Source organism: Bactrocera dorsalis, chromosome 3, assembly GCF_023373825.1.
Source record: "Bactrocera dorsalis isolate Fly_Bdor chromosome 3, ASM2337382v1, whole genome shotgun sequence".
Classification (NCBI taxonomy): Eukaryota; Metazoa; Arthropoda; class Insecta; order Diptera; family Tephritidae; genus Bactrocera; species Bactrocera dorsalis.
The window spans coordinates 62,263,402-62,289,371 of record NC_064305.1 but is presented as its reverse complement, the minus strand read 5'-3'; the positions used below and the strand labels follow the sequence as shown (position 1 = coordinate 62,289,371).

The 25,970-nt window shown below is 37.0% G+C and overlaps 4 protein-coding genes and 1 long non-coding RNA gene across 8 annotated transcripts in view; 1 reads left to right on the top strand and 4 right to left on the bottom strand.

The window, feature by feature from the left end:
- Window positions 1-2,014: 2,014 nt before the first annotated feature.
- The window catches only part of LOC105224660 (UDP-glucosyltransferase 2-like), a 28,414-nt gene continuing 4,458 nt past the window's right edge, over window positions 2,015-25,970 (bottom strand). Inside the window, exons 2-7 of one of the 4 annotated variants that reach the window (XM_049453986.1) lie at window positions 17,592-17,648; window positions 5,962-6,233; window positions 3,562-3,779; window positions 3,318-3,470; window positions 2,615-3,253; window positions 2,015-2,549 (exon numbers count right to left, since the gene is read on the bottom strand). In XM_049453986.1, coding sequence (XP_049309943.1) covers window positions 2,273-2,549; window positions 2,615-3,253; window positions 3,318-3,470; window positions 3,562-3,779; window positions 5,962-6,231 — 1,557 coding nt within the window. In that variant the 5' untranslated portion in view covers window positions 6,232-6,233; window positions 17,592-17,648 and the 3' untranslated portion in view covers window positions 2,015-2,272. Of the gene's footprint in view, window positions 2,550-2,614; window positions 3,254-3,317; window positions 3,471-3,561; window positions 3,780-5,961; window positions 6,234-10,464; window positions 10,618-17,591; window positions 17,670-25,970 lie in introns of those variants that run through there. The other 3 variants (XM_049453987.1, XM_049453985.1, XM_049453984.1) reach the window with 3 other exon arrangements.
- LOC125777872 (UDP-glucosyltransferase 2-like) overlaps window positions 12,762-25,970 on the bottom strand; it is a 31,458-nt gene continuing 18,249 nt past the window's right edge. The window contains exon 7 of the transcript XR_007422438.1: window positions 12,762-12,861. The gene's annotated coding sequence lies outside the window, so the exon portion shown is untranslated. The remainder of the gene's footprint in view (window positions 12,862-25,970) is intronic.
- LOC115066658 (UDP-glucosyltransferase 2) overlaps window positions 12,762-25,970 on the bottom strand; it is a 17,655-nt gene continuing 4,446 nt past the window's right edge. The window contains exons 2-7 of the mRNA XM_049453983.1: window positions 17,592-17,648; window positions 16,071-16,342; window positions 14,215-14,432; window positions 13,987-14,139; window positions 13,284-13,922; window positions 12,762-13,231 (exon numbers count right to left, since the gene is read on the bottom strand). Coding sequence (XP_049309940.1) covers window positions 12,955-13,231; window positions 13,284-13,922; window positions 13,987-14,139; window positions 14,215-14,432; window positions 16,071-16,340 — 1,557 coding nt within the window. The 5' untranslated portion in view covers window positions 16,341-16,342; window positions 17,592-17,648 and the 3' untranslated portion in view covers window positions 12,762-12,954. The remainder of the gene's footprint in view (window positions 13,232-13,283; window positions 13,923-13,986; window positions 14,140-14,214; window positions 14,433-16,070; window positions 16,343-17,591; window positions 17,649-25,970) is intronic.
- LOC125777881 (uncharacterized) overlaps window positions 14,777-25,970 on the top strand; it is a 28,039-nt gene continuing 16,845 nt past the window's right edge. The window contains exon 1 of the long non-coding RNA XR_007422440.1: window positions 14,777-15,639. This is a non-coding gene — a long non-coding RNA (uncharacterized LOC125777881). The remainder of the gene's footprint in view (window positions 15,640-25,970) is intronic.
- Window positions 25,512-25,970, bottom strand: part of LOC125777873 (UDP-glucosyltransferase 2-like) — an 18,708-nt gene continuing 18,249 nt past the window's right edge. Inside the window, exon 6 of the mRNA XM_049453982.1 lies at window positions 25,512-25,960. Coding sequence (XP_049309939.1) covers window positions 25,684-25,960 — 277 coding nt within the window. The 3' untranslated portion in view covers window positions 25,512-25,683. The remainder of the gene's footprint in view (window positions 25,961-25,970) is intronic.

Sequence of the window (25,970 nt, the reverse complement as noted above, 5' to 3'; positions counted from 1 at the left end):
GCCCGACCATGACGAAGTTCGAATAGCAGTTGCCCGCCTGAAGAACAACAAAGCGGCAGGGGCAGACGGATTGCCGGCCGAGCTATTCAAACACGGCGGCGAAGAACTGATAAGGAGCATGCATCAGCTTCTTTGCAAAATATGGTCGGATGAGAGCATGCCCAACGATTGGAATTTAAGTGTGCTATGCCCAATCCATAAAAAAGGAGACCCCACAATCTGCGCCAACTACCGTGGGATTAGCCTCCTCAACATCGCGTACAAGGTTCTATCGAGCGTATTGTGTGAAAGATTAAAGCCCACCGTCAACAAACTGATTGGACCTTATCAGTGTGGCTTCAGACCTGGAAAATCAACAACCGACCAGATATTCACCATGCGCCAAATCTTGGAAAAGACCCGTGAAAGGAGAATCGACACTCACCACCTATTCGTCGATTTCAAAGCTGCTTTCGATAGCACGAAAAGGAGCTGTCTTTATGCCGCAATGTCTGAATTTGGTATCCCGCAAAACTAATACGGCTGTGTAAACTGACGTTGAGCGGGACCAAAAGCTCCGTCAGGATCGGGAAGGACCTCTCCGAGCCGTTCGATACCAAACGAGGTTTCAGACAAGGCGACTCCCTATCGTGCGACTTTTTCAATCTGCTGCTGGAGAAAATTATTAGAGCTGCAGAACTGAACCGAGCAGGTACAATCTTTTATAAGAGTGTACAGCTGCTGGCGTATGCCGATGATATTGATATCATCGGTCTCAACACCCGCGCCGTTAGTTCGGCTTTCTCCAGACTGAACAAGGAAGCAACGCAAATGGGTCTGGCAGTGAACGAGGGCAAGACGAAATATCTCCTGTCATCAAACAAACAGTCGTCGCACTCGCGACTTGGCACTCACGTCACTGTTGACAGTCATAACTTTGAAGTTGTAGATAATTTCGTCTATTTAGGAACCAGCATTAACACCACCAACAATGTCAGCCTAGAAATCCAACGCAGGATTACTCTTGCCAACAGGTGCTACTTCGGACTGAGTAGGCAATTGAAAAGTAAAGTCCTCTCTCGACGAACAAAAACCAAACTCTATAAGTCGCTCATAATTCCCGTCCTGCTATATGGTGCAGAGGCTTGGACGATGACAACAACCGATGAGTCGACGTTGCGAGTTTTCGAGAGAAAAGTTCTGCGGAAGATTTATGGTCCTTTGCGCGTTGGCCACGGCGAATACCGCATCCGATGGAACGATGAGCTGTACGAGATATACGACGACATCGACATAGTTCAGCGAATTAAAAGACAGCGGCTACGCTGGCTAGGTCATGTTGTCCGGATGGATGAAAACACTCCAGCTCTGAAAGTATTCGACGCAGTACCCGCCGCGGGAAGCAGAGGAAGAGGAAGACCTCCACTCCGTTGGAAGGACCAAGTGGAGAAGGACCTGGCCTCGCTTGGAATATCCAATTGGCGCCACGTAGCGAAGAGAAGAAACGATTGGCGCGCTGTTGTTGACTCGGCTATAATCGCGTAAGCGGTGTCTACGCCAGTAAAGAAGAAGAAGCGTGCTGGAAGTGGTCTAATCGGTCAAATATTATCCAATATTGAATGTTGGGGCTTAAGATGGGTGATGGTGCTGCGAATAGAACGCTCAGTAGGCCGATTATGTTGACCATAAGTTGAGAGAAGGGCGCGAAACACATTCTTCACAGAACGTGAATTTTCGTAGTAAAAGTAAACGATTTGTAAACGTTGTTTAGGCAAGTCTCTGCATTATGAAATGCAAATAATGTTGCTCAAAAATAACATTACAGCTTGACACGACACACGCGTGATCTGTCAAAAAAGATACCGCCACTATATTATTTAGGATTAATCTATTTTTTGTTTTTTGGCAACACTCTATAGGAAAGTTTATGTGAAAATGGCAACATTTTTTTTAAATCAGGTATGCTCTTTGCAGTGCTTCGCTCAATTTCGTCATAAATAAAATCTCTTTGCAAGTATTTTTGTGAACAATTTTGATTTATCTTTTATTTAACTATTTTAAACAAAATGTAGTTTATGTTGTCTTCATTTTTTAACTTTTGGCAGAAAATGTTTAGGCATTTCTACATTTCTTCCACGCTCCTTATGAGCTAAATTACGTTAATTATGGTAACTACATTGTAATTTGTTATCTAATATATCTAAGAGAGTAAATAAAGTGCTTAAATTTAAAAATATTGACCAAATTTTAATTTAACTAACTCTCCCTCAATCTAAAATCCTCACCATCCTGTTCAATTAGACTTTTGTTTGGCGGCCTTTGGACGCCGCGAGCACCATCTACTACATATAAAGCTCCAACTCACAACCGATATGAATATAATGGCAGCAATGAATAGATATATATCCAAAGAGTAGTAAACGAAGCGCGATACTTGCACGGCGTGAGCTTTAAGAAGTGGCGCACCCTCGGTTTTGGCGACATATTCCACCCACCAGATGGCGGTCTCGAGTGCGCTCTGCGGACGATGTCTGTAGGAGAATGAGACCGCTTTGGCGTTATCCATATATCTGCAAGAAGTAAAAAATATAGAGAACACTCACACTCCACACTCTCTTGCACTCATTTCACTTACTGTTTCTTCAACACCTCTCTTATTGAACGCAGCACGGAATTCTCCGTGATATCGCCATATTTCAGCACCACACCCATACCGCGATATTTCAACACCGCCGCATTCACAAACTGATCACCATACATGGGCGTTACCACTACTGGTACACCACAGTAAGCCGCCTCCGAACTACCCATTAGACCGCCATGCGATAGGAATACCTTCACATTCGGATGACAGAGTATATCACGTTGTGGCAACCAATTGCTAACATACAGATTATCCGGCTTGTTCGCCAGAGTACTGTTCTCCCATTTCCAAATCACCCGTTGTTTGAGTCGCATCACAGCGCGTACAATAGCCTCACGTTTGGCGGGCGGCAAAGTGTCGGCTCGTATCATGGAACCCCAACTAATGAAGACCACACCATGTTCGGCATTATCGAGAAACTTTTGCAGTTCGGGATCCAGTGGCTTGGCCTTCTGTATGTGTATGCCGCCGAGATCGATAACGGACGGCGGCAACGGTTTGACACCGCTCAAGGAGAAATGCTGATTGACGAATAGCATTGATGTTTTCTTCGCCAATTCGGCAACTGAGGGGGTATTTTGGCCGAATTTTTCGCGTACCATGGCATCGATAGCGGGCGTGTTGAAATTACTGGTAATCAATTGTTTATTATTATAAAAGTACTATTTTAGCCTCGTGAATAGTTGTTACTCACTCGTAAAGGAAACGCATCGTGTGATCGGTGAACCAATTGGCGAGACGAGCGCCGAATGTCATGTCCTCGGATTGTCCCATAAATACTGCAGGCATAACTGATGGTATCATGGGCATGCCCACGCGTTCGTAATGCCAAGGCGTCATAGCACAACTATGTATATAGTTTTTTGTTGTATAAATTTTCAATTATTATAAATGCAATGGGCGATCTTTTGATTATAAGACAAAATAACTTCGCTCACCTGCTCAACCCTATGAATGGCGCCTTGAGTTGATGTGCCACCGCTGTCATGCAATCGCTATTGAATTGCTCCATGATGATCACATCGAAATGTTGGCGTTGTCGCAACACCTGCGCCAAAGCATCGGAACGCAATGTGAGATTGCAGGCGTTCTTCCCCCATTCGTGGACCAAAAAGAATACCCCGAAGTGATCGTAGAAGTGTTCCGTTTCAAAGAACTGGAACGAAAAGAATCACAATAAATATATATACCTCTGCGAATGGTAGGCACTTTGTCGTGGTGCAGGGGTTTAATCGCAAGGCATACTCGGCACCCCCCAACCGGTGTTGGTGGTGTTGACTAGCACAGCCCAGGCAGGATGGCGGGTACCGCATGCGTGCGGCAGCCAAGAGTTACCACCTCCTAATCCAGGGTGTTATGCGACTCCCTTCCCTATTGGATGATTTGCAGCCAGGAGGTAAATTCGGCTGTATTCGAACGGAGCCTCTCCCAACACCGGGCCGAATCGGGGAGTAATTGTGGCCTTACCGCGTCAAGGGGCTCGGGCGTGGCGGACCTCTAGTTCCCCAATAGATAAGCAGACGAGACAGCGCACCTCGTTGAGCCGAGGGTCGTAAGAAAAAGATTAACAACACAAAAAAGACAAAAACAACAGCCACAACAGCAACCTCAAACGAATCGACCAGGCAACAACAACGGACAACGGGCATGGAACACGAGAAGGAGAAGGTAATCGGCGCAGCTGCAGGCGGGGGGTCAAGGAGCTAAGCGGAAGTTTAGCTTCCTTGATGCTCTCTCGCCAGAAGAGCGGGCGCTGTTCGAGGAGCATGCCAGGGAGGATGACGACGACATGCCCTCTTGCAGCGGCGTCCGACAGTCGAAAGCAACTGTGGCCGCGGATGGAGCTCAAAGCACCACCAGCAGCCCCTGTAGTAGGCTTAGCTGCTCAGACTCAGGGGAGTCACATGGGGCAGAGACCGATAGTGCGAGCAAGAGGAGAAGAAGGCTCAGGAGGCGCCCTCTCCCGCCAGCTGGCAGTCCCGGTGGGTGCGCTGACCCTCGTAGGAAGGGCATGAACGGGGCCAGCCTCAAGTGGTACCTGCAGCACTTCCGGAATGGGAAGACCCCGAGGTGGCGGAAGCCCTGCGGCGACCTCAGACGTCCCAGTTGTCCAGAGAGCAGAGCACCCCTCCACCTAGGAACCCCTCGAGGGACTAGGATACCACAAGGACAGCAGCGCGAACGACGGCGGGGATGAGGACTTGCCCCTCCTCGAACCACTATTATAGAGGCCGTCGACATGGAAGTCGCCCAGGTGAGCCTGCATCACGCGGCGGCAACTTCGGCTGTCATAACGAGCAGGTTCACAACGGAAAACCTGGGCATCCTGCTGAACCAAGAGCCGTGGGTCTACAAAGGAGAGATCAAAGGCCTCAAGACAGAGTACAACGAGGTAATCTGGGATCTCTCTAGCGAGGGACCTAGAACTTGTATAGTAGTCTGTAGTAATATTGAACTTGTCTGTATTTCAAAGTTCCTGACGCAGGATCTGGTGGCGGTACAGGCCAGGGACTTTGAAGGTAAGGACTTCATCCTGGGATCAGCCTACTTCCCGAGGGAGGTATCTATAGCACCCCCAGAAGTGGTGGAAAGGCTGGTGTAGTACTGCAGGAAGTACAGGCTGCCACTTATTATCGGCTGTGACGCGAACGCCTTCCACGTGGAATAGGGCAGTACGGACTGCAACTCGAGGGGTGAGTCTCTATTATAATATGTACTAGGTAATAACTTGGCAATAGAGAATGTGGGGTGCGAACCCACCTTCATAACGATAAGCAGGAGGGAAGTTGACATCACCTTCAGCAACGAGCGCTGCAAGCGGTTGGGTCTCACGATGGAGGGTCTCAACGGAGCCTTTCCTGTCAGACTACAGAATAGTAAGGTTCGCGCTGAAGGTGGAGGTCAGACAACTCCCCCCTAGATGTAACCCTCGATATACAACAACAATATTGAATTGTGAAATTCCCCCTTTTCAACATAACAGTCCATTCAAATCAGTTGTACCAAGACTTTAGTGGAACGTAAGTTAAGAGTTGCCAACAAAAATTAGAGCATAAGTCTTAGGACCTTCCTAATACAGAATGGCATTAACCTAAAAGACAATGTTTTGTAGTATTTCCGCAAACAAAGTTCACTGCTTCAACCAACACACTCACTTACAGATTATACATACATTCGAGTCTAGACATTAAAATATCAGTGAATGTCAAAATAGTACAAAAATTAACCGCATAAACAAAAATGTTGCACTCTCATCATTAGTAAGCAATTAAAAGCTGTTGCTCGCGCGAAGAAAGACTGATCTTTCTTTCATTCATTAAGCCGAGGCTTTGACTTACCTTCAAGTCGACACTATTCGTCAAAGTTTCATGACGTGTTAATGGCAGATCTCTGTAACGTGCCGTTGGACTTTTATCGGGAAAATGGCTTAATACAGTAACATCATGACCTTTCTCGGCCAAGCCCCGCATAATGGGGTGGAAGAAGTGGAAGTGACTAATGGCTGGGTGTGGAAATAAACCTAGTATTTTGAGTGGGTAACTGGCTTGCACCAATGTGCAACAAAGGCCAAGCAACAGCAATAAGTGTCCGGGCGTTTGTCCCGCCATCCCTAGAAAAGATATATAAAAAATGTTTAGAGTATGTTTCTCAAAAAATTTTCTATTAATTTTTTGATTAAATCTAAGTACCATTAAAAAATTTAAATAAATTTTGTATAATTTATTATTTATTAAAAAAAAACTAAATTCAACTGCTATTTCCACTTATGTATGTATTTTAAAAAATCAATATTTTCTGCATATATATCGAATGTATGTACATAAATTCTCCGGCAAATAAATAGTTTCTGAGATATCAGCGAATTGTAAGAATTTTTTAACTTAGTGTCTTTTTGGTGCCCATAACTATAAGTGCACTTTTTTCGAAATAATGAAAATTTTTTTCGAAACTGCGGTATTCATCGAAGCTTTCACGCGAACTGCTTAAATACATTTGTCCGGAAATGATCGAAGGAATTTTAAATAATAATTTCGACAGCTTTATTCGTTCTGAAATTCACAAAAATCGATTTTTTTTCGAGAAGCCGCCATTTTGTCAAAACTCAAAATTTTGACTAGTGCTTCGACCATTATTTTTATACTCTTGCAACCAGTTGCTACAGAGTATTATAGTTTTGTTCAACTAACGGTTGTAGGTATCACCTAAAACTAATTACCATATATATGTGATATATATATTTATATAATATATATATATATATATATTTATATAAATGATCAGGTTGAAGAGAAAAGTTGAAATCCGGTTGACTGTCTAATTAACTGATCATTAAGGCCACTTGCTTTGGGAGGAAAAAAAATTCAAGAGTTGCCAGTTCATTGGAGGTCGAATAAAAAGGCCTGGATGACAGCAGGTCTATTTACGGAATGGTTTGAAGAATACTTTGTTCCTGAAATTAAAATATATATGGAACAGCAATGTCTTGATTTTAAAGAGCTTTTGCTTATAAATAATGCGCTAAGTCATCACGTTTTAGAGCATCCAAATGTTTAAGCAATATTTTTGCCACCTAATATCACTTCCTTGATTCAACCATTAGATCACGGTATAATTGCTACGTTTAAGCTTTAATATATTCAACGAGCATTCCAACATATTTTAGATGCAGTAGAGAAGGACAACCTTACAATCATTGATGCATCGAAAAAATATTCTATTTTGGATATGCTTCAATGGCCAAAGAAAAGTTAAGGGTATCAACATTAAATTCCTGCTGGAAAGCACTTTGGCCAGAATGCGTCAAGAGTGGTTCCTCAGTGCCCCAAGCATCGATGCAGACTTCTGAAATTATAGCCTTGGCACATGAAATCAGAAGAAAAGGATTTGAAGACCTACAAATTGAAGATTATTACTAATCATTAATAGATAAACCTCTAGATGATGATTGTCTGAATGAATTAATAACAGATGACGGCAAAATTGAGAACCATAATAGCGATAACGACGAGGAGACCGAAATATGTCAACTAATTGCTAGTTTAATTGATGACGGTCGAACATTTGGTAAAAGTATGCTGAATCATTTCTTAAAAAATTATCCAAATATGGATCGTGCCTTGAAATTGGAACGAGATATTATATTAATAATTGTATTGCTGGGTATAAGAGTTGTATAAAGAACTTAAAAAACTAAAAGTTCAACTTAATATAAAATGTTTCTTTTAAGGACGACGGCGAAAGGCCTTTCGGAAAGTAGTCTGGCAGTTCGAAACTCTATTGTCGGACGAAGGTTACCATTGGATAATTTGATGTTTAGTAGTTTAATTTAGATGATACCGACTTTAGTATATAAAATTGCTTGGATTTCGATCCTCCGGTTGACATTTTCCACCATAAAGTATTTCCCTGGCTTTGATTCTTGTAAGTTGCAAGAGTATATGTTCGGTTGCACCCGAACTTAGCTCTTCCTTACTTGGTTTTTTTACATCTTTTTATGGCTACGAGTGTATTTTACAACATATGTATGTATGTTTGCTTGTAAACTTTGTTTGTTTAATTTTTATTATTTAATCGCTTTTTTTAATTATTTGCAGCTTTATGTTTGTTTTTATAACTTACTTTTATTTTTTTGTTGTTGTTTTATATTTGTGGCTTGTTATCTTTGAATTCAAGACAATTTTAAGCAGAGAAACACGATTACATTTTCCAACGGTTAAGTTGGAAAGAATTTTGGAAGTTGGAAATGACAACCGTTGATCTTATTGAATTTCTTCGTAGCCAACTTCACACTCAACCTTTTTACCGTTATATACATATAATATTAGCTGAAATGCTAAGCTAATTTTTTTTCCTAAATTTTTTGGAATACTATTTATTTGGTGGCCTAACGAAGATAGATCGAAAATATCTTTTTTGTCATATTTCACTGTTTTACCATCAAAAGGGTACAAATGCAGAATAAGCAAGGCGAAAATTATGTGATTTTCGCGAACAAGATTTGTTGACTCTACATGACCAATGCCAAAATTGGCTATTTCGATCTTGAGGAGGCACCAAGTCCTGGAAGTTCTTTTGAAGTCGATGTGATTTAAAAAAGTCGTTTGTCGATGCAAATCGTCGAATAATAACTCGAGAGATTGCTGAAAGATTAAATTTCTCTAACGCAACTGTTCACGTTGCAAAATCAAAAATCGCGTTTAAATTGCACTAAAGAAAAGAAATTACTAAGTTAATCGCGCAATATATAATACATATATGTATGTATATAGTAGTTACATACATTATACACTTGTGGCCACGCAAAGCTTACCACACAAAATTTTCAAGGGTTGTGCATATTTGTCAACACTTTATAGCGGTACTTTTTGCGATATAGAATTTTTTTATTTACAAATAAGTTAATGACATTTTATCTATCAAAAATATTAAAAATTGAAAGCAAAGCACATTTAGCTATAGACAAAATCATTTAAAAGTTAGTGACCTTTACAAAAAGAGCTCGAAATGAAAGAGGCTGGCATGCGAAGAAAAAATTATATTTTTTTAAATTTAATTTCATTTACACTATAATTGAAATTAATTTTTTATTTTATTTTATTTTTTTAATTGAAACATGAAGTCTAGTCCCACTGAAAAAGTTATTTAAATCATAAATAACATTCTTAATACCAATTTCAAAAAAAAAATTCTGACAATATTAAACCCATTTTCCTAAAAAAACACATTTTGTTAAATTTATTATTAAAACATTTTTGTAATTTTTTTTTTATTTAAAAAATTATATTTTTTTCAATTATTAAGTTTTTTTAATGTTTAAACTAATAGCTTAATGTTTAACTTAAGAAATTTATTTATCAGTAAATATTTGTTATAGATGTTATTTCTTATATTTTAATTGAATATCAGTTCATGGTTTAAAAAAAAAATTACATTTATTTAATAAACTATTTTTTTATTATTATTTTTAGTTAAATATTAGTTATTTAATCGCTCATGATTATAAAATTAAATTATATGGTTTAAAAATTATTTATATATACAATATTAACATTTTTTTTTATATTTTTTTATTTTTAATTTTTAAAATTGAAAAATATATATTTCAAATAATTTAAAACGATTTTTGGATTGCGGAAATGAAAGAGAGCAGAAAGAAGCACAATAGTAATAAAAGCACTAAAAATTTTTTTTTAAAACTTTAAATTTATCAAAAATTATTTTTATGATAAGTCAATAAACACAAATAACTTTTTAAAATATTTTAAAAATTTTTTTTATTTATTATAAGAAAAGATTTTTAGCAAAAGGCACGTTAAACAAAAAATGATCTGCTAACGATAAAAAATGAAATGTGCTGACTTTATGCGCAATTTAATAAAAAATAATAATAGTTCGTTAGCAAAAGTATTATAGCAAAGACAAGTCCATACAAGAAAAAACAACTTTTATTGTTGTTATTTTGTTTTATTAATATTTTTTAATTAATGATATTATTTACATTATTGTTAACACTGATTATTTGATTTATTTTATTGATAATTTTTCATTTCGTTTATATAAAGCACCGACGCTTATAAGCACCAATGATGTAAGGTGATTTATTTGATAAGAAGCGATTGGCAAATACTCAAAGTCAAGAGCACGTTGGAAAGTACACACATACATATGAACAACGTGTATGCATTTGTACTTTTGAAGATCAACGTCTTTTCTAAAACAAACCGCAACTTTTTCGTATACCGGCTTTTGTGGGTGTTTAAATTATTTTCCATTTACACCCCAATTGCCACAACAAGTGTCAAAATTATTTTAATTTCACGCGTAACTAATATTGCACTCACCTCAAGCTCTAAAACGCAAATAACACAACCGAATATTTATATTTATATATTTATGTAGATATACACACTTGCCTTCACACCGAACACACGCGTTTATAAAAAATTAGAGGTGAGATGATGTATGAAAAAACAATTAAAATGCAATAACCGAATCGCTTCAGCTTTCTTCGCCGACTGACTGAATCAAGGCAGTGCCGGCTAAGTGACATTAGTAAACACGAATTTTCAAATACATACGAGGTGTGTTCAAAAAGTATCGCGAATTTTGAATTTTCGCGGGTTACGTACTTATATTCGAATTTCGAATTTTTTGTGGCGTTATGTTGGTACTCATGTCTCTCACTTCTGCCGACAAGTTCGGCTATTTTGAATGTTCATTTAATTGTTGACAGCTGCTTTGCTTGCACGTGTTTTGGATCGTCTTCGAGTTTTACCTATCAACGCACCACGATAACGCCCCTGCTCACACATCGTTGCTTGTACGCGACTTTTTCCCCAAAAACAACACATTAATGATGCCGCAGCCACCGTATTCCCCAGATCAGGCCCCCTGTGACTTTTTCTTGTTCCCTAAACTGAAGAGGCCCATGAAAGGACGACGTTACGCTTCTCTTGACGAGATAAAGACGGCATCGAAGGAGGAGCTGAAGAAGATTAAAAAAAAAGATTTTTTGAAGTGCTTCGAAGATTGGAAAAACCGTTGGCACAAGAGTATAATATCTCATGGGGATTACTTTGAAGGGGACAAAATAGATATTCATGAATAAATAAATAATTTTTGAAAAACACAAAATTCGCGATACTTTTTGAACACACCTCGTATGTTATGTAGAAACCTTGTAGTTTAGTAAAACAAATGATTTATAGCTCGAACTCCCCCGACACTATAACAAAAACACTTTTCTCTAAACAATTAAAATTTTTTTTTTAGTTTTTTAATGATTCAGTGTTTTCCTGGAAAAAAAAAACGAAATAATACATTAACTAAATTAGTATTTACATTATTAATATTAAACAAATACCATGTTGTCCAGAATACATAAAAAAATGCTTTCCACAATTTAATTCACGCAACACAAAAAACCACTGAAAAAGTGGTTCGCGAAAAAACATCAAGATAAGGAAAAAATTTAAAAGGTCATAAAAAAAACTGACACATACGAACGCCAAACCCTTTGAGGGTTTTACTATACTGACCTAGTACCATCACCCTGACTTGGAATTTCTCACCCCCCAGATTAGCTGTTGTACTGTGTCATATTGCAATTTATAGAGCTACGAAGGTTGATTCCATTAGGTTCCTTCATAATGCCTAAACTATGTTCTTCACTTTTATGCACACAAGGTGTAAGGGTAATTTCTTCCGTATCATTTACAATCGCGAGCGTGCCTCAGTTGCGTGTGCGCATTTTGCGTAACTTTGCATGCAAATTTTTATATGCAATTTTATAGAAGACAAACTAATTTGTACTTACTATAGATACCGCTTTGCTCCATAATAATAAAATGCTTATAATGTTGTCGTCATTACCTTGACTGACTGACTGACGTGGAGATTGACAGTTCAGTGCAAAACAGTAGAATTGAGAGTAAGTCTAAGTCGGATGTGATCGTGTAGATGACATGTTAATTGCTATCGAAAGTCGTATTTTCAAGTATACTTTCTGAAAGCTGAAATGACAGAATGGAATAATTTTAATAGGCAGAAACACGGATATGACTTTCGACAAGAATGTTCTCAATCTGAATTCTGGAACACTCGCCAAGCAATTAAAATTATATCCATAACGCGCCGTGATCAACGCGGCAATAAAATAAAGGAAGTGATGCTTGAGAATCGACGAATAACAGTCAGAGATCTTACTGGCATAGTTGGAATCGGAAAGATCAGTGACATCAATTTTGAAAGTACATTTTGGCCTAACAAAAGTGAAAGTACGATTGATTACGAAATCACTCAATTCTTTCGAAAAATAGCGCCACGTAAACGTTTGTGAAATAATGTTTTCAGAATGTCATGAAACTTATTATTACTGGCGATTAGTCTTGGATCCATGCTAACGACCCGTAAACAGACGACCAATCGGCCAAACATCCTGGCAAAAGTGAGCCGAAGTTGAAAAAAACACGCCAAAGCCAAAATAAAAAATCAAAAATGAGGGTTATGTTGACAGTTTTCTTCGCTCATCGAGCTGTGGTACACTCCAGCCAAGTAGTTCGATTGACGAAACTAACTGATTTTATTTATAAATAGTGAAATTTTTTAAACTCCCATAAATAAAAAAATGTTTGCGAGTTTTTAGTGAACAATTTTCATTAATTTTTTTAATTTAACGCTCTTATGAGCTAAATTACGCTAATTATGGTAACTACATTGCCATTTGTTATCTAATATATCTAAGAGAGTAAATAAAGTGCTCAAATTTAAAAATATTGATCAAATTTTAATTTAACTAACTCTCTCTCAATCTAAAATCCTCACCATCCTGTTCAGTTTGACTTTTGTTTAGCGGCCTTTGGACGCCGCGAACACCATCTACTACATATAAAGCTCCAACTCACAACCGATATGAATATAATGGCAGCAATGAATAGATATATATCCAAAGAGTAGTAAACGAAGCGCGATACTTGCACGGCGTGAGCTTTAAGAAGTGGCGCACCCTCGGTTTTGGCGACATATTCCACCCACCAGATGGCGGTCTCGAGTGCGCTCTGCGGACGATGTCTGTAGGAGAATGAGACCGCTTTGGCGTTATCCATATATCTGCAAGAAGTAAAAAATGTAGAAAACACTCTCTTGCACTCATTTCACTTACTGTTTCTTCAACACCTCTCTTATTGAACGCAGCACGGAATTCTCGGTGATATCGCCATATTTCAGCACCACACCCATACCGCGATACTTCAACGCCGCCGCATTCATAAACTGATCACCATACATGGGCGTGACCACTACTGGTACACCACAGTAAGCCGCCTCCGAACTACCCATTAGACCGCCATGCGATAGGAACACCTTCACATTCGGATGACAGAGTATATCACGTTGTGGCAACCACTTGCTAACATACAGATTATCCGGCTTGTTCGCCAGAGTGCTGTTCTCCCATTTCCAAATCACCCGTTGTTTGAGTCGCTTCACAGCGCGAACAATAGCCTCACGTTTGGCGGGCGGCAAAGTGTCGGCTCGTATGATAGAACCCCAACTAATGAAAACCACACCATGTTCGGCATTATCGAGGAACTTTTGCAGTTCGGGATCCAGTGGCTTGGCCTTCTGTATGTGTATGCCGCCGAGATCGATAACGGACGGGGGCAACGGTTTGACACCGCTTAAGGAGAAATGCTGATTGACGAATAGCATTGATGTTTTCTTCGCCAATTCGGCAACAGACGGGGTATTTTGGCCGAATTTTTCGCGTACCATGGCATCGATAGCGGGCGTGTTGAAATTACTGGTAATCAATTGTTTATTATTATAAAAGTACTATTTTAGCCTCGTGAATAGTTGTTACTCACTCGTAAAGGAAACGCATGCCGTGATGGGTGAACCAGTTAGCGAGCCGAGCGCCGAATGTCATGTCCTCGGATTGTCCCATAAATACTGCTGGCATAACTGATGGCATCATGGGCATGCCCACGCGATCGTAATGCCAAGGCGTCATAGCACAACTATTTATACATATAGTTTTTTGTTGTATAAATTTTCAATTTTTTTTTATTATAAGACAAAATAACTTCGCTCACCTGCTCAACCCTATGAATGGCGCCTTGAGTTGATGTGCCACCGCTGTCATGCAATCGCTATTGAATTGCTCCATGATGATCACATCGAAATGTTGGCGCTGTCGCAACACCTGCGCCAAAGCATCGGAACGCAATGTGAGATTGCAGGCATCTTTCCCCCATTCGTGGAGCAAAAAGAATTCCACGAAGTGATCGTAGAAGTGTTGCGTTTGAAAGAACTAGAACGTAAAGAATCCAACTTCGAAATTCACTTTTAATGTGGAAGCAAAAATTTATTTTTCAAAAATTCTCCGAAAGTCTTCATCAAAACCAAATACCAGTCTAACGAAGTTCACATGAGAAAGTGATGTTATAGAGAGGCGTGTATATGGGGAATAGAAGCGATGGCACGTACTCAAAAGTAAACTCGTTTCCTTGCTGCACGGAACCTAACACTCTCCTCCGCTAAAGCCACTGCAACCATATTCACAAATTGGTCGAAGGTAGTACAGACTTGACCTTAATCTTATCCTCATCCTATCGAATATCTGCACAAAGAGGCCCGTATGCTCCTAGTTAAGAATCTTAATGAACTACTTTTCACCTGCTTGAAGTGGAACCGCCTACTAGGAGCATCAAGGGGTTCTTCCTCAACGACGATATAAGACAATACGCAACTAACTTCAGACACCCACTGACCGCCATTCACAGTGGAACTATAAACACCTTCACCGACTCAGTCTCAGTTAATGACGTACTTGGAGTCAAACCACCACCCAATTCAAACGACGAGATCGAGAATCGACTGTGACCCTTGCGCAGCTTCCTTGTGGATACTGTAACAGGTTAAAGTTATCCAAAATCGACTCCGATATATTAAACTTATGTCTAGCATGCAATAAGTCCTCTCTCTATGGTCCGACCCCGTGAAAGCAGCACGTTTTCTGTGCCTACTTACGACCTCGACCATCTGGTCAAATTTGACACGGACTGACAAAAAAAAACAAATATTTTTACGTAGTCCAATTTTCCATACAGTTGTTATAAGTCGCGACTGGGTTGGTCCTAAGTGCCTTCAGCGAATCTTGTTCTTTTCCGGCATCGTCTGATTTTTGGAGCGCTATTCGGTTGAGTTCTGAATAGTTTCGAAGTCATATTCATAAACCCAGATCTCTTTACCACTAATTATGCGTTTGGTGAATATACGATCCTTGCTACATTTTCTTGCACCGTTATATCGACATCTACTCTACTTTTGGTACGAGTCAAAACTCTTGCAAAATTTCAACGATTCTGTAGCCCTACTTCCATTGGGAAATTTTCAAACAACTCGATTATTTTTCCATGGTAGAAATAGCCAAACAAACTTTTCCCATCGTAAACAAAAATCTGCCATTCGCAGATTCTAATCAACTGTACCATCATTTTTTGGAAAGACTGTTTCAGGTTAAGCTTACAATTATTGTAGTGTGAACGCTACATTTCACCGTTTGAATGACAAATTGAATCGAATGTAATGATTTTCTAAACTTTTTAATCCGATTTGTTGCTTTCTATTTCGAAAACTGTAAAAAGATATACACATACCTTGGGACCACCCTAATACATAATGGCATTAACTTAAAAGACAATGTTTTTGTAGTATTTCCGCAAACAAAGTTCACTACTTCAACCAACACACTCACTTACAGATTACACATTCGAGTCTAGACATTAAAACATCAGTGACCGAAGCTGCACACAAAAGAGAACTTCAAAAATTAACTTCACAAACTAAAATTTTGCACTCTCATCATTAGTAAGCAATTAAAAGCAGTTACTCGCGCGAAGAAAGACTGATCTTTCTTTCATTCGGTTAAGCCGAGGCTTTGACTTACCTTCAAGTCGACACTATTCGTCAAAGATTCACGACGTGTTAACGGCAGATCTCTGTAACGTGCCGGTGGACTTTTATCGGGAAAATGGCTTAACACAGTAACATCATGACCTTTCTCGGCCAAGCCCCTCATAATAGGGTGGAAGAAGTGGAAGTGACTAATGCCTGGGTGTGGAAATAAACCTAGTATTTTGAGTGGGTAACTGGCTTGCACCAGTGTGCAACAAAGGCCAAGCAACAGCAACAAGTGACCGGTTGTTAGCCCCGCCATCCCTAGAAAAGAAATATAAAAAGTGTGTTATTTAAATCATAAATAATATTTTTAATACCAATTTCAAAATAAAAAATTCTGACAATATTTCACCCATCTTTCTAAAAAAACACATTTTGTTAAATTTATTAATAATTTTCTTTAAATGTTTTTTTTTATTTCAAAAATTGTATATTTTTTTTCATTATTAAGTTTTTTTAATACTTAAACTAAGAATTTAATGTTTAACTTAAGAAATTGATTTTTAATTAAATAATTGTTATAGATGTTAGTTCTTTTATTTTAATGGAATATCAGTTCATGGTTGTAAAAATATCGTACATTTATTTTAATAAACAATTTTTGTATTATTATTTTGAGTTAAGTATTAGATATTTAATCGCTCATGATTATTAAATGGTTTAAAAACTAAAAACTAAAATTTGTATATATAATATTAACATTTTTTTAAATATTTTTTTTTCAATTGACATATTATAAAATTTTGTGGTCAATATTAAATTTTTAAAATTTATTTTTAATTTTTAAAATTGAAAAATATATATTTCAAATAATTTAAAACGGTTTTTGGATTGCAGAAATGAAAGAGAGCAGAAAGAAGCACAATCGTGCTTTTAAAAACTTTAAATTTATCAAAAATGATTTATAAATATTATAAGTCAATAAGTTCAAATAATTTTTGAAATATTTTAAAAAATTATTTGAGAAAATATATTTAGAGAAAATTACGTTAAGCAACAAATTTACTTGATTACTTGATCTTCTAACGATAAAAAATGAAATGTGCTGACTGCTGCAATTTAATAAAAAATAATAATAGTTCGTTAGCAAAAATATTATAGCAAACACATATAAAGCCATTACAAGAGAAAACAACTTTTATTGTTGTTATTTTATTTTATTAATATTTTTTAATTAATGATATTATTTACATTATCGTTAACACTGATTAATTGATTTATTTTATTGATAATTTTTCATTTCGTTTATATAAAGCACCAACGCCTGTAAGCACCAATGATGTAAGGTGATTTATTTGATAAAAAGCGATTGGCAAATACTCAAGTCAAGAGCACGGTGGAAAGTACACACATACATATGTGCAACGAGTATGCATTTGTTCTTTTGAAGATCAAAGTCTTTTTAAAACAAACCGCAACTCCTTCGTATACCGGCTTTTGTGGGTGTTTAATTCATTTTCACACGTGTAAAAGTTATTTTAATATCACGCGTAACTAATATTGCACTCACCTCAAGCTCTATAACGCAAATAACACAACCGAATATTTATATTTATTTATCTATGTAGATAAACACTCTTGCCTTTACACCGAACACACGCGTTTATAAAAAATTAGAAGTCAGATGATGTACTATGAAGAAACAATTAAAATGTAATAACCGAATCGCTTCAGCTTTCTTCGCCGACTGACTGAATCAAGGCAGTGCCGGCTAAGTGACATTAGCAAACACGAATATTCAAATACATACAGTGGCGGACAAAAGTCTACATACACGCCATGTTTTCTTCGATGTGAGAGTACAAAAACTTTTTAGAAAAATGTGTTGATACAGTTTTATTCTAATCTTCTTTCTAATAACAACAAACTTTAAAAATCCATTAATTAATATAAAACTACAAATTTATGGAATAAAAACTGAAATATTGTGTTGACAAAAGTCTACATACAGTACAAAAATATCTTAGTTCAGTGCGAAAAACTGTACAAAATGCTAGTTATTAAGACGTTTTAGTATTTAGTTGGGTCCCCATTGGCATCTATAACTGCTTGAATATGCAGTGGCATTGATTCTGCTAAATTTGTCAACGCTGCAGATGTAATGCTGTTCCAAGGATCCAATATGCGCTCTTAGAGTATAGCAGAGCTAGAAATTTGGTGCTTTCTAATTCTACGCTCCAAAATCTCCCAGACATGTTCTATAATATCCATATTTGGACTTTGAGATGGTGTATTTAATTGCCTTGGAGTATAATAAAGCAACCAGTCCTTAACAATTTGCGCCGCATGTATCGGATCGTTATCTTGTTGTAATTTCCAACCGGTACCGAGCCCTAAATTATCCACTAAAGGCTTCAAATTATGTTCCAACAGAGACTTATACTTATAACCATCCATTTCATCTTCAATAAAGTCCAACTTTCTAACTCCAGAGGTCGCAACAGCTCCCCAAACCATTACGCTGCCGCCACCGAGCTTCACAATTGATACTACGTTCTTCGGTTCAAGCGTGGCGTTAGTTTTCCTTCAAATTTTAGCCCTTTCATCACTACCAAAAAGAGTGAATTTAGAATCATCTGTAAATGTAACTTTTTTCCAAAAATCCATTTCCTTTTCTTTGTGTTTTTTGGCGAACTTTAAACGAAGTTTCCGGTTTTTCAGAAATAAAAGGTTTCTTCCGTGGTGTTCTACTGTGGAATTCGTTATCGTTTAGAGTTTTTTTTATCGTTCTTGGTTGGATACTTATTTGTGACGTACTTGCTATGCGTTCGGCTAAATTTGGAGCATTTACTTTTGGATTTTGGTCTACTTCGTTGAGAATCAGGCTGATGTATCTACGAGATTGTTTTTTTGGGCGTCCACTGCGCGGATTATTTTCGTTGGAACCATTATTTTTTAAAGTTTTTTAGAATTGTCTGTACTGTTGCTCGACTCAAGTTTAAAATTTTAGAAATTTCACCAAATGATTTTTTTCTTTTCTTTCTTTTATCACCAAATTTCTTACATCAATTGATATTTCATTTCGCGGATCCATTATAGCTATTGAAGTGTTTAAACCACAACTAAATTCAATAAATATCAAACAATAAACTAATTGAAAAGAAAAAGGCTAACGTTACCTTACTGTTAACTGAACTTGTAGACTTTTGTCAAAGCAATTTTTGTGTTTTTCTTCCATAAATTTGTTGTTTTATGTTAAATAATGAATTTTTTTAGTTAATTATAATAAATATTAGAATAAAACTGTATAAATACATTTTTCTAAAAACTTTTTGTACTCTCATATCAATGGAAATAGGGAGTGTATGTAGACTTTTGTCCGCCACTGTATGTAGATATGTATGTCAGCGTAGTAGTCTATATAAAAAATTTCCTACTAGCTGCGCAAGCAAACACAATATATAAATAGTTACTATACTCGTCATTGGCACTCGGAAATCCTCACTCATACATCGTGACTTCATACCGGATCACTTGGACCATGGAGTCGCCAAACCGAACTCTCTCGGTTTCCTCTTTACGTATATACCGGAGAGGGAGTTGTGGGTAGGAGGAGAGAGTTGGTGAGCTTTTTTACGGATGGTCCAAAACTTGGGGGAAGATTAATGAAATGGTTTACTGTCAGGAGATCTCTATTAACTCCAGCTTAAGACTTCATGACTATTGCAGCGTTTTCCGAAGTTGCAGCCATTAAGGTACGATCAGATTAACTGCTCCGCAGTGCAGCCTCCTTCAGAGAAGTGACCATCCACTCAGATAGCAGAGCAGCGATAATAATCTTGAACTCATTAACAGTGCGCTCAGGTTTGGTTAAGGAGTGCTTAGCCTCCCTATCAGTAGCACAGAGTGTCTTTGTGATAAGCCTGGTATCGATGACAAGCCACAGCGGAATCGCAGGAAACTACAAAACTGATGAGCTAGCAAGAAAAGGCACCCTAGAACCACTATCGGTAGAATGCGAGCAGGTCGGAGCTCCCGTTTCATCCTGTGTTCCTACTAAATAATTGTGCTTTGCGGAAGCTTTGGCCAGCGCAAGAGATATAGTGCTATCATTAAGGCTAGCGTCTCTTTAGTTTTGGGGTTTTTAACGAGACATTATCCTATTGGCGTCCACGTAGTAAGAATTCTACAACATGCCAGCTGCAAAAGCTGTATGGAAGAAGGTGAGGTGGAAACAACTTAACATTTTCTTCTTGACTGTCCCGCGTCGAGGTCCAGAATTAAACAATGGAAACGCATACCTTCCTACCTACATCCCACTGAGCTGAAATTTGTATTGGTTTTTCGAATCGGCAATTTTTTTCTCTGTAAATTAGTAGTACTGTTAGTGATATCTATGCTAAATTTAACGTCAAAATATTCATTAGAATTTTAGATACGAGTCATCTCATGACCATTCTGAGGAAACCGTTTTGACTCAATTGAGGATTTTAAAGCTGAATCGAAGACTCTGATGGCCATCTCCACGAAGGATTTTTTCAAGTGATATGATGGCTCGAAAATTCGTTGGCATAAGTGTAATGCAGCGGGAGGAGATGAAATGGATAAAAATTCGGCTTTCTAATTGATCACAGTAGTACATACATATGTATTCTTAGTTGGAATACTCATAAAGATTTGTTTATGGCAAAGTGTACAGGTAATGTTTATAAATTTTTGCTTGATATTCTTTTTTTAACCGCTATATATCGATATTAAGAGAATTCTTGGCTATTATTCTCTTCATTATGTTCACAATTCTCACGTGCATTCAGGGGTTTGGTGAGATCAGCTGTTATGTTTTGTTAAATTGATTTTGTTGAAACCCCATTTGTTCTGTGTTGTGTCCTATTTACTTTGGAACGCACCTTGTATTTATAACATAATTTAAAATTCTACATGGTTGATTTACTTTACTGTGTACAAATCAAAAAATAATTTACACAACGGGATAAAATTTTCCACTAGTAATTCCTTTAAAATATGCCACCTTATGATCAAAAATTGTTCCAAATCTAACCAAAACTCCCTTCGGTACTGAATACGTCCACCCCAGGGCCTATAGCTGACCTTTTACCGAAAATATCAGTCAATGTGTGAGATATAGTATAATTGAAATTAAGAGAGAATTATTTCCTGATAGTAGTATGTCTGTGTATCGAAAGTGGGTTGAATCGGATTAATACTTCCTTTAGCCCCCATATGCCTAATATACAGATTTTCGAACTTCTAGGTGATTTTTTACCACATGTCCTATATATGAGTTATCTTAATAAAAATGAGAGTGAGTGTTTTCTAATATGCATCCTTATCAATTACTCTAAACCCCATATAACTAACCTTATGTTACTGAAAGTATTAAAGTATTACCCCAGCTGTAGTCATTGCAAGTTCCTTACTTCTTTTAAATTACTTTGTGCTGTGTGTCAACCGGTAATTTTATATTAAATTTAATATTTTTATTATTAAATAATCAGCATGATAGCATGAGAGTTGCCTTATAAAGTTCAAAATCCATTTCAAATATGGAATTTTTTTTCTATTTTCGCTTCTGTCTATTGACTTAGTATTGGGCATGCCAATCAGTTTTTTTTATATTATTATTATATTAACTTGTTTGCTAATTTTATTTCTAAGGAAAACTATCAACTAAATTATACAATACACTAGTCTACAAAATATTTTCGTTTGGAATTCGGTCAAGTAAAATCGCAAAATATTTTGCTGCACTTAAAATTTATATAATAAAATTCTATTTTCAAATTCGGATTCTTCAAAGAGTAGAATATTGAATACTCGTTTATGAACGTAAAATACACAATGATCTCACAAATGCCTTGTTTTAAATCTGGCAAATTTCATTATAAAAATACCCTTGTTTACATTTGGTTCAACGTCAAGCGCCGTTGTAGAGTTTCGTATATCATTCAGAGGCAAAAAATGACCGATTAAACCCAATTGTTATGTCATCAAAGTGAAAAAATATTGTTGATTGATTTAAAAGTAAACATTTCTACTAATAAACCATTTATTATAAAAAAATAATAATAATATAGCAATTTATAGAGTTGCGGAGGTTAATTCCATTAGGGCCCTTCATAATGCCTAAACTATGTTCTTCAATTTTATGCACACAAGGTGTAAGGGTAATTAAATAATGCGCTTAATTCATAAAAAAATAATTCCTTAAAAATTACTATTAATCTTTCTTAGCCAAAATATAAGAAAGCTGATTTAAGGCAGTAGTCTGGTAACTTGGGTTCAAAAAATCGAAATGTCTTGAAAATATAATGTGAAAATTCAGACCGAAATTCGAAATATTTCGGGAGTTATAACGAGTTTCCTAGAGCGCCTCGGAGTCCAACTTTTAAGGTCGACCGAACTTTAAGCGCGTTTTCTCAAAACATTGTTTTCCTGATTGGGCCGGGTCCTAACTTTTTTCTACTGAACCGATTGCTTTCAAGTTTTAACAGGCTGTTCTACACATTTATAGTTCTCGTCGGTACTAACGAGAATTTTTTCACCCCTAACTTTTTATTTCACAGCTCTTTCTTTGCTAAAATAAGAGGACTTTTTTTCAAAGTTCGCCATTTTGTTATTTACCCTTGAAATTTCACATCAGTAGTTCCGACCAGAATGACATGTCTATAGATTAAAAATAATCAAAAATATTTGATTTCAGATAACATCAAGAGCCAAAATCACCCGGGCCACGTGCATTTTTTTTTTTTGAGGTTCTAACTTCGAATGACAATAACAATAATAATAAAGTATTAAATTTATTTAAATAATTTTTTTTTTATATTTTCAATATGTAAATGAAAACACTCTAAATATTCAAGTTAATTCATTTTTATTTTCCTATAAAAAACCACCATCCAAAGAGGCATAAGTTACCAGACCTCTACCTTAACAGTGTTTCTTCCGTCTCATTTACAATTGCGAGCGTGCCTCTGGTGCGTGTGCACATTTTGCGTAACTTTGCATGCAAATTATTCAGATGTGATTCAAGCATGACAATTCTATAGGAGTTAAACTAATTTGTACTTATAACCATGCTTTGCTTAATAACATAACATAATGTTGTCGTCACTGCTTTGACTGACTGACGTGGAGATTGACAGTTCAGTGCAAAACAATAGAATTGAGAGTAGGTCTAAGTCGGATGTGATCGTGTAGATGACAATATTTTCTTTTTTATGTTGATATGATTGCCAGTGACATATGTATGTACATATGTGCCAAATGACAAATCAAAATAATTATTAGTGTTTAGCATACGATTGTCTTTCCGAAGTGTATAAAGTGCATTCGGCGATTTTTACAATGTTTGAAATTAATCCAGATGTGTGTAGTTATTACCTAATTAGAAAAATATTAGTGCATATTCAGTTGCAGTTCGATTTTCAATACGGCTGGTTGTATGTTAAAGTGAAAGATATATCAATGGCTCGAAATAACTATTCTGTTCATTTTAGAAAAAAAATTGTTAAGGATTTTAAGAAAAAATAATCGGCTTTGACTATTGCAAGAAAAAATTTGGAATTGTTTCCGGAACATTTTGCCGATTTCGCAAATCAGACTCTTTGGTTACAGCGCTTAGAGGTAGAAGGCCGCGGAAAACAACCGAACGAGAGGATAAGGCAGTCATTCGGACAATAAAAATTACTCTTTTATATCGGCAACATCTATTGTAAGACAATTACGGTTAAATATATTACAGAGATCCATACAACGTCGAGCTGCCCATGGGGGATTTCATGCTACCTGTAGCAAGTTAGTGCAAAAAACCCGAATATTTCTTTAAAGAACAGACTGGCGCGATTGGAATTTTTGAGGGTGCATCTAAATTGAACGATTACCAAATGGCAAACTGTACTTTTTTCTGGCGAATCGAAGTTTAATATCAAAGATTCAGATGGGCTGAAGCTGGTAGGCAGACCGAAGGGACAACGCCTAAATCAATGTCATAAAACAAGCGCGGTGAAACATGGTGGAGACAATGTACTAGTATGGGGTTGCTTTTCAGGGAATTGTATAGGGCTAATTCATCATATAAACAGTACAAAGGAAATATAAGCATAAACACTTTTTTCAGAATATTATATATAATATAAAATGGCTTTAGAGTGGAGTTATCAACATGACAACGACCAGAAACACACTGCTATTTGTGTAAAACAGTGGTTTGTTGATAACAGTTGAGGTTTTGAAGTGACTCCTACAATCACCAGATCTCAACCCCATAGAGAACCAATGGGAAATTGTGCATCGGAAAATCAGACGTGAGAATTGTAAAAATAAGGATGTTTTATACATGCAAATAAAGGTAGCATGGAAAAGCATTTCCTGCGGCACATCAAATAAATTAATTGAGTCCATGCCTCAGAAGAATGTGAACTGTATTGAAAAATAAAAATCAATAATCATTTGTAACATACTTTATGATTTTATTCAGTTAAATACCGACATGGTAGATTCCGTGCTTTGGTTTTGTCGCACACTGTATATGTAATGATGTCATTAGTCGAACAAACGTTATGCTGAATATGTCGATCGGCATGTGAATTATACAATATATTAATAAAGTGAGCAATGTCAAAATTTAAATTTAAATTTTAATGCAATCAGGACAAACCTATCTCTTTCTCCAATATAACTTAGAAAGAGTTATCCATTTCAAGATTCCCTACTTTTTTTTTTTAAGAAAAAACACAGTAACTTTAAATTTATTGGCGAATGTTTAGTCCAATTTTCGATGACTCGTTCGAGCATTTCGACTGGTAACTGGCGAATGGCATCCGTGACGTTTTGCTCCAAGGTCAGAATTGAAGCAGGATTGTCCGCGTAAACTTTAGACCTAACATATCCTCACAAGAAAAAGTCACACAATCATACGATCTTGGTGACTAATCGATCGGCTCAAAACGGGAAATTATTTGCTCACCGAAGTGTTCTTTCCATAAATCCATTGATCCTTGTGTGGGAAGTGGCGCCGTCTTGTTGAAACCAAATGTCGCCGAGTTGACTAGCTACAAATTCAGACATGGTGCCGATAACTGTTGCCATTGACCATTACATTTTCACCGGCATCAATTGTGAAGAAATATGAATCGATGATTTCTCCGACCCACAAACCATACCGTTTCTTTTTCTGAATGAAATAGCAGATCTTGAATCAAAATTCGGTTCGACAACGTCGGATTTTCTTGGAACTATTCAATAGCCCTTAGAGCGAGATGTCGATTGGACAATACTCTGTACAAAACTGCCTGACTTTATTTAAAAATGACGACACTTTTTTAAAACTGGAGTGCTTTTTAAAGTGCTTTAATAGATTTCCTCATCAATAAAAAATTGTTTGCGAGTTTTTTTGTGAACAATTTTCATTTATTTTTTTTTATTTAACTATTTTAAACAAAATGTAGTTTTTGTTGTCTGTTTAGGCATTTCTACATTTCTTCCACGCTCCTTATGAGCTAAATTACGTTAATTATGGTAACTACATTGCCATTTTTTATCTAACATATCTAAGAGAGCAAATAAAGTGCTTAAATTTAAAAATATTGACCAATTTTTAATTTAACAAACTCTATCTCAGTCTGAAATCTTCGCTTTCTTGTTCAATTTGACTTTTGTTTTGCGGCCTTTGGACGCCGCGAACACCATCTACTACATATAAAGCTCCAACTCACAACCGATATGAATATAATGGCAGCAATGAATAGATAAATATCCAAAGAGTAGTAAACGAAGCGCGATACTTGCACGGCGTGAGCTTTAAGAAGTGGCGCACCCTCGGTTTTGGCGACATATTCCACCCACCAGATGGCGGTCTCGAGTGCGCTCTGCGGTCGATGTCTGTAGGAGAATGAGACCGCTTTGGCGTTATCCATATATCTGCAAGAAG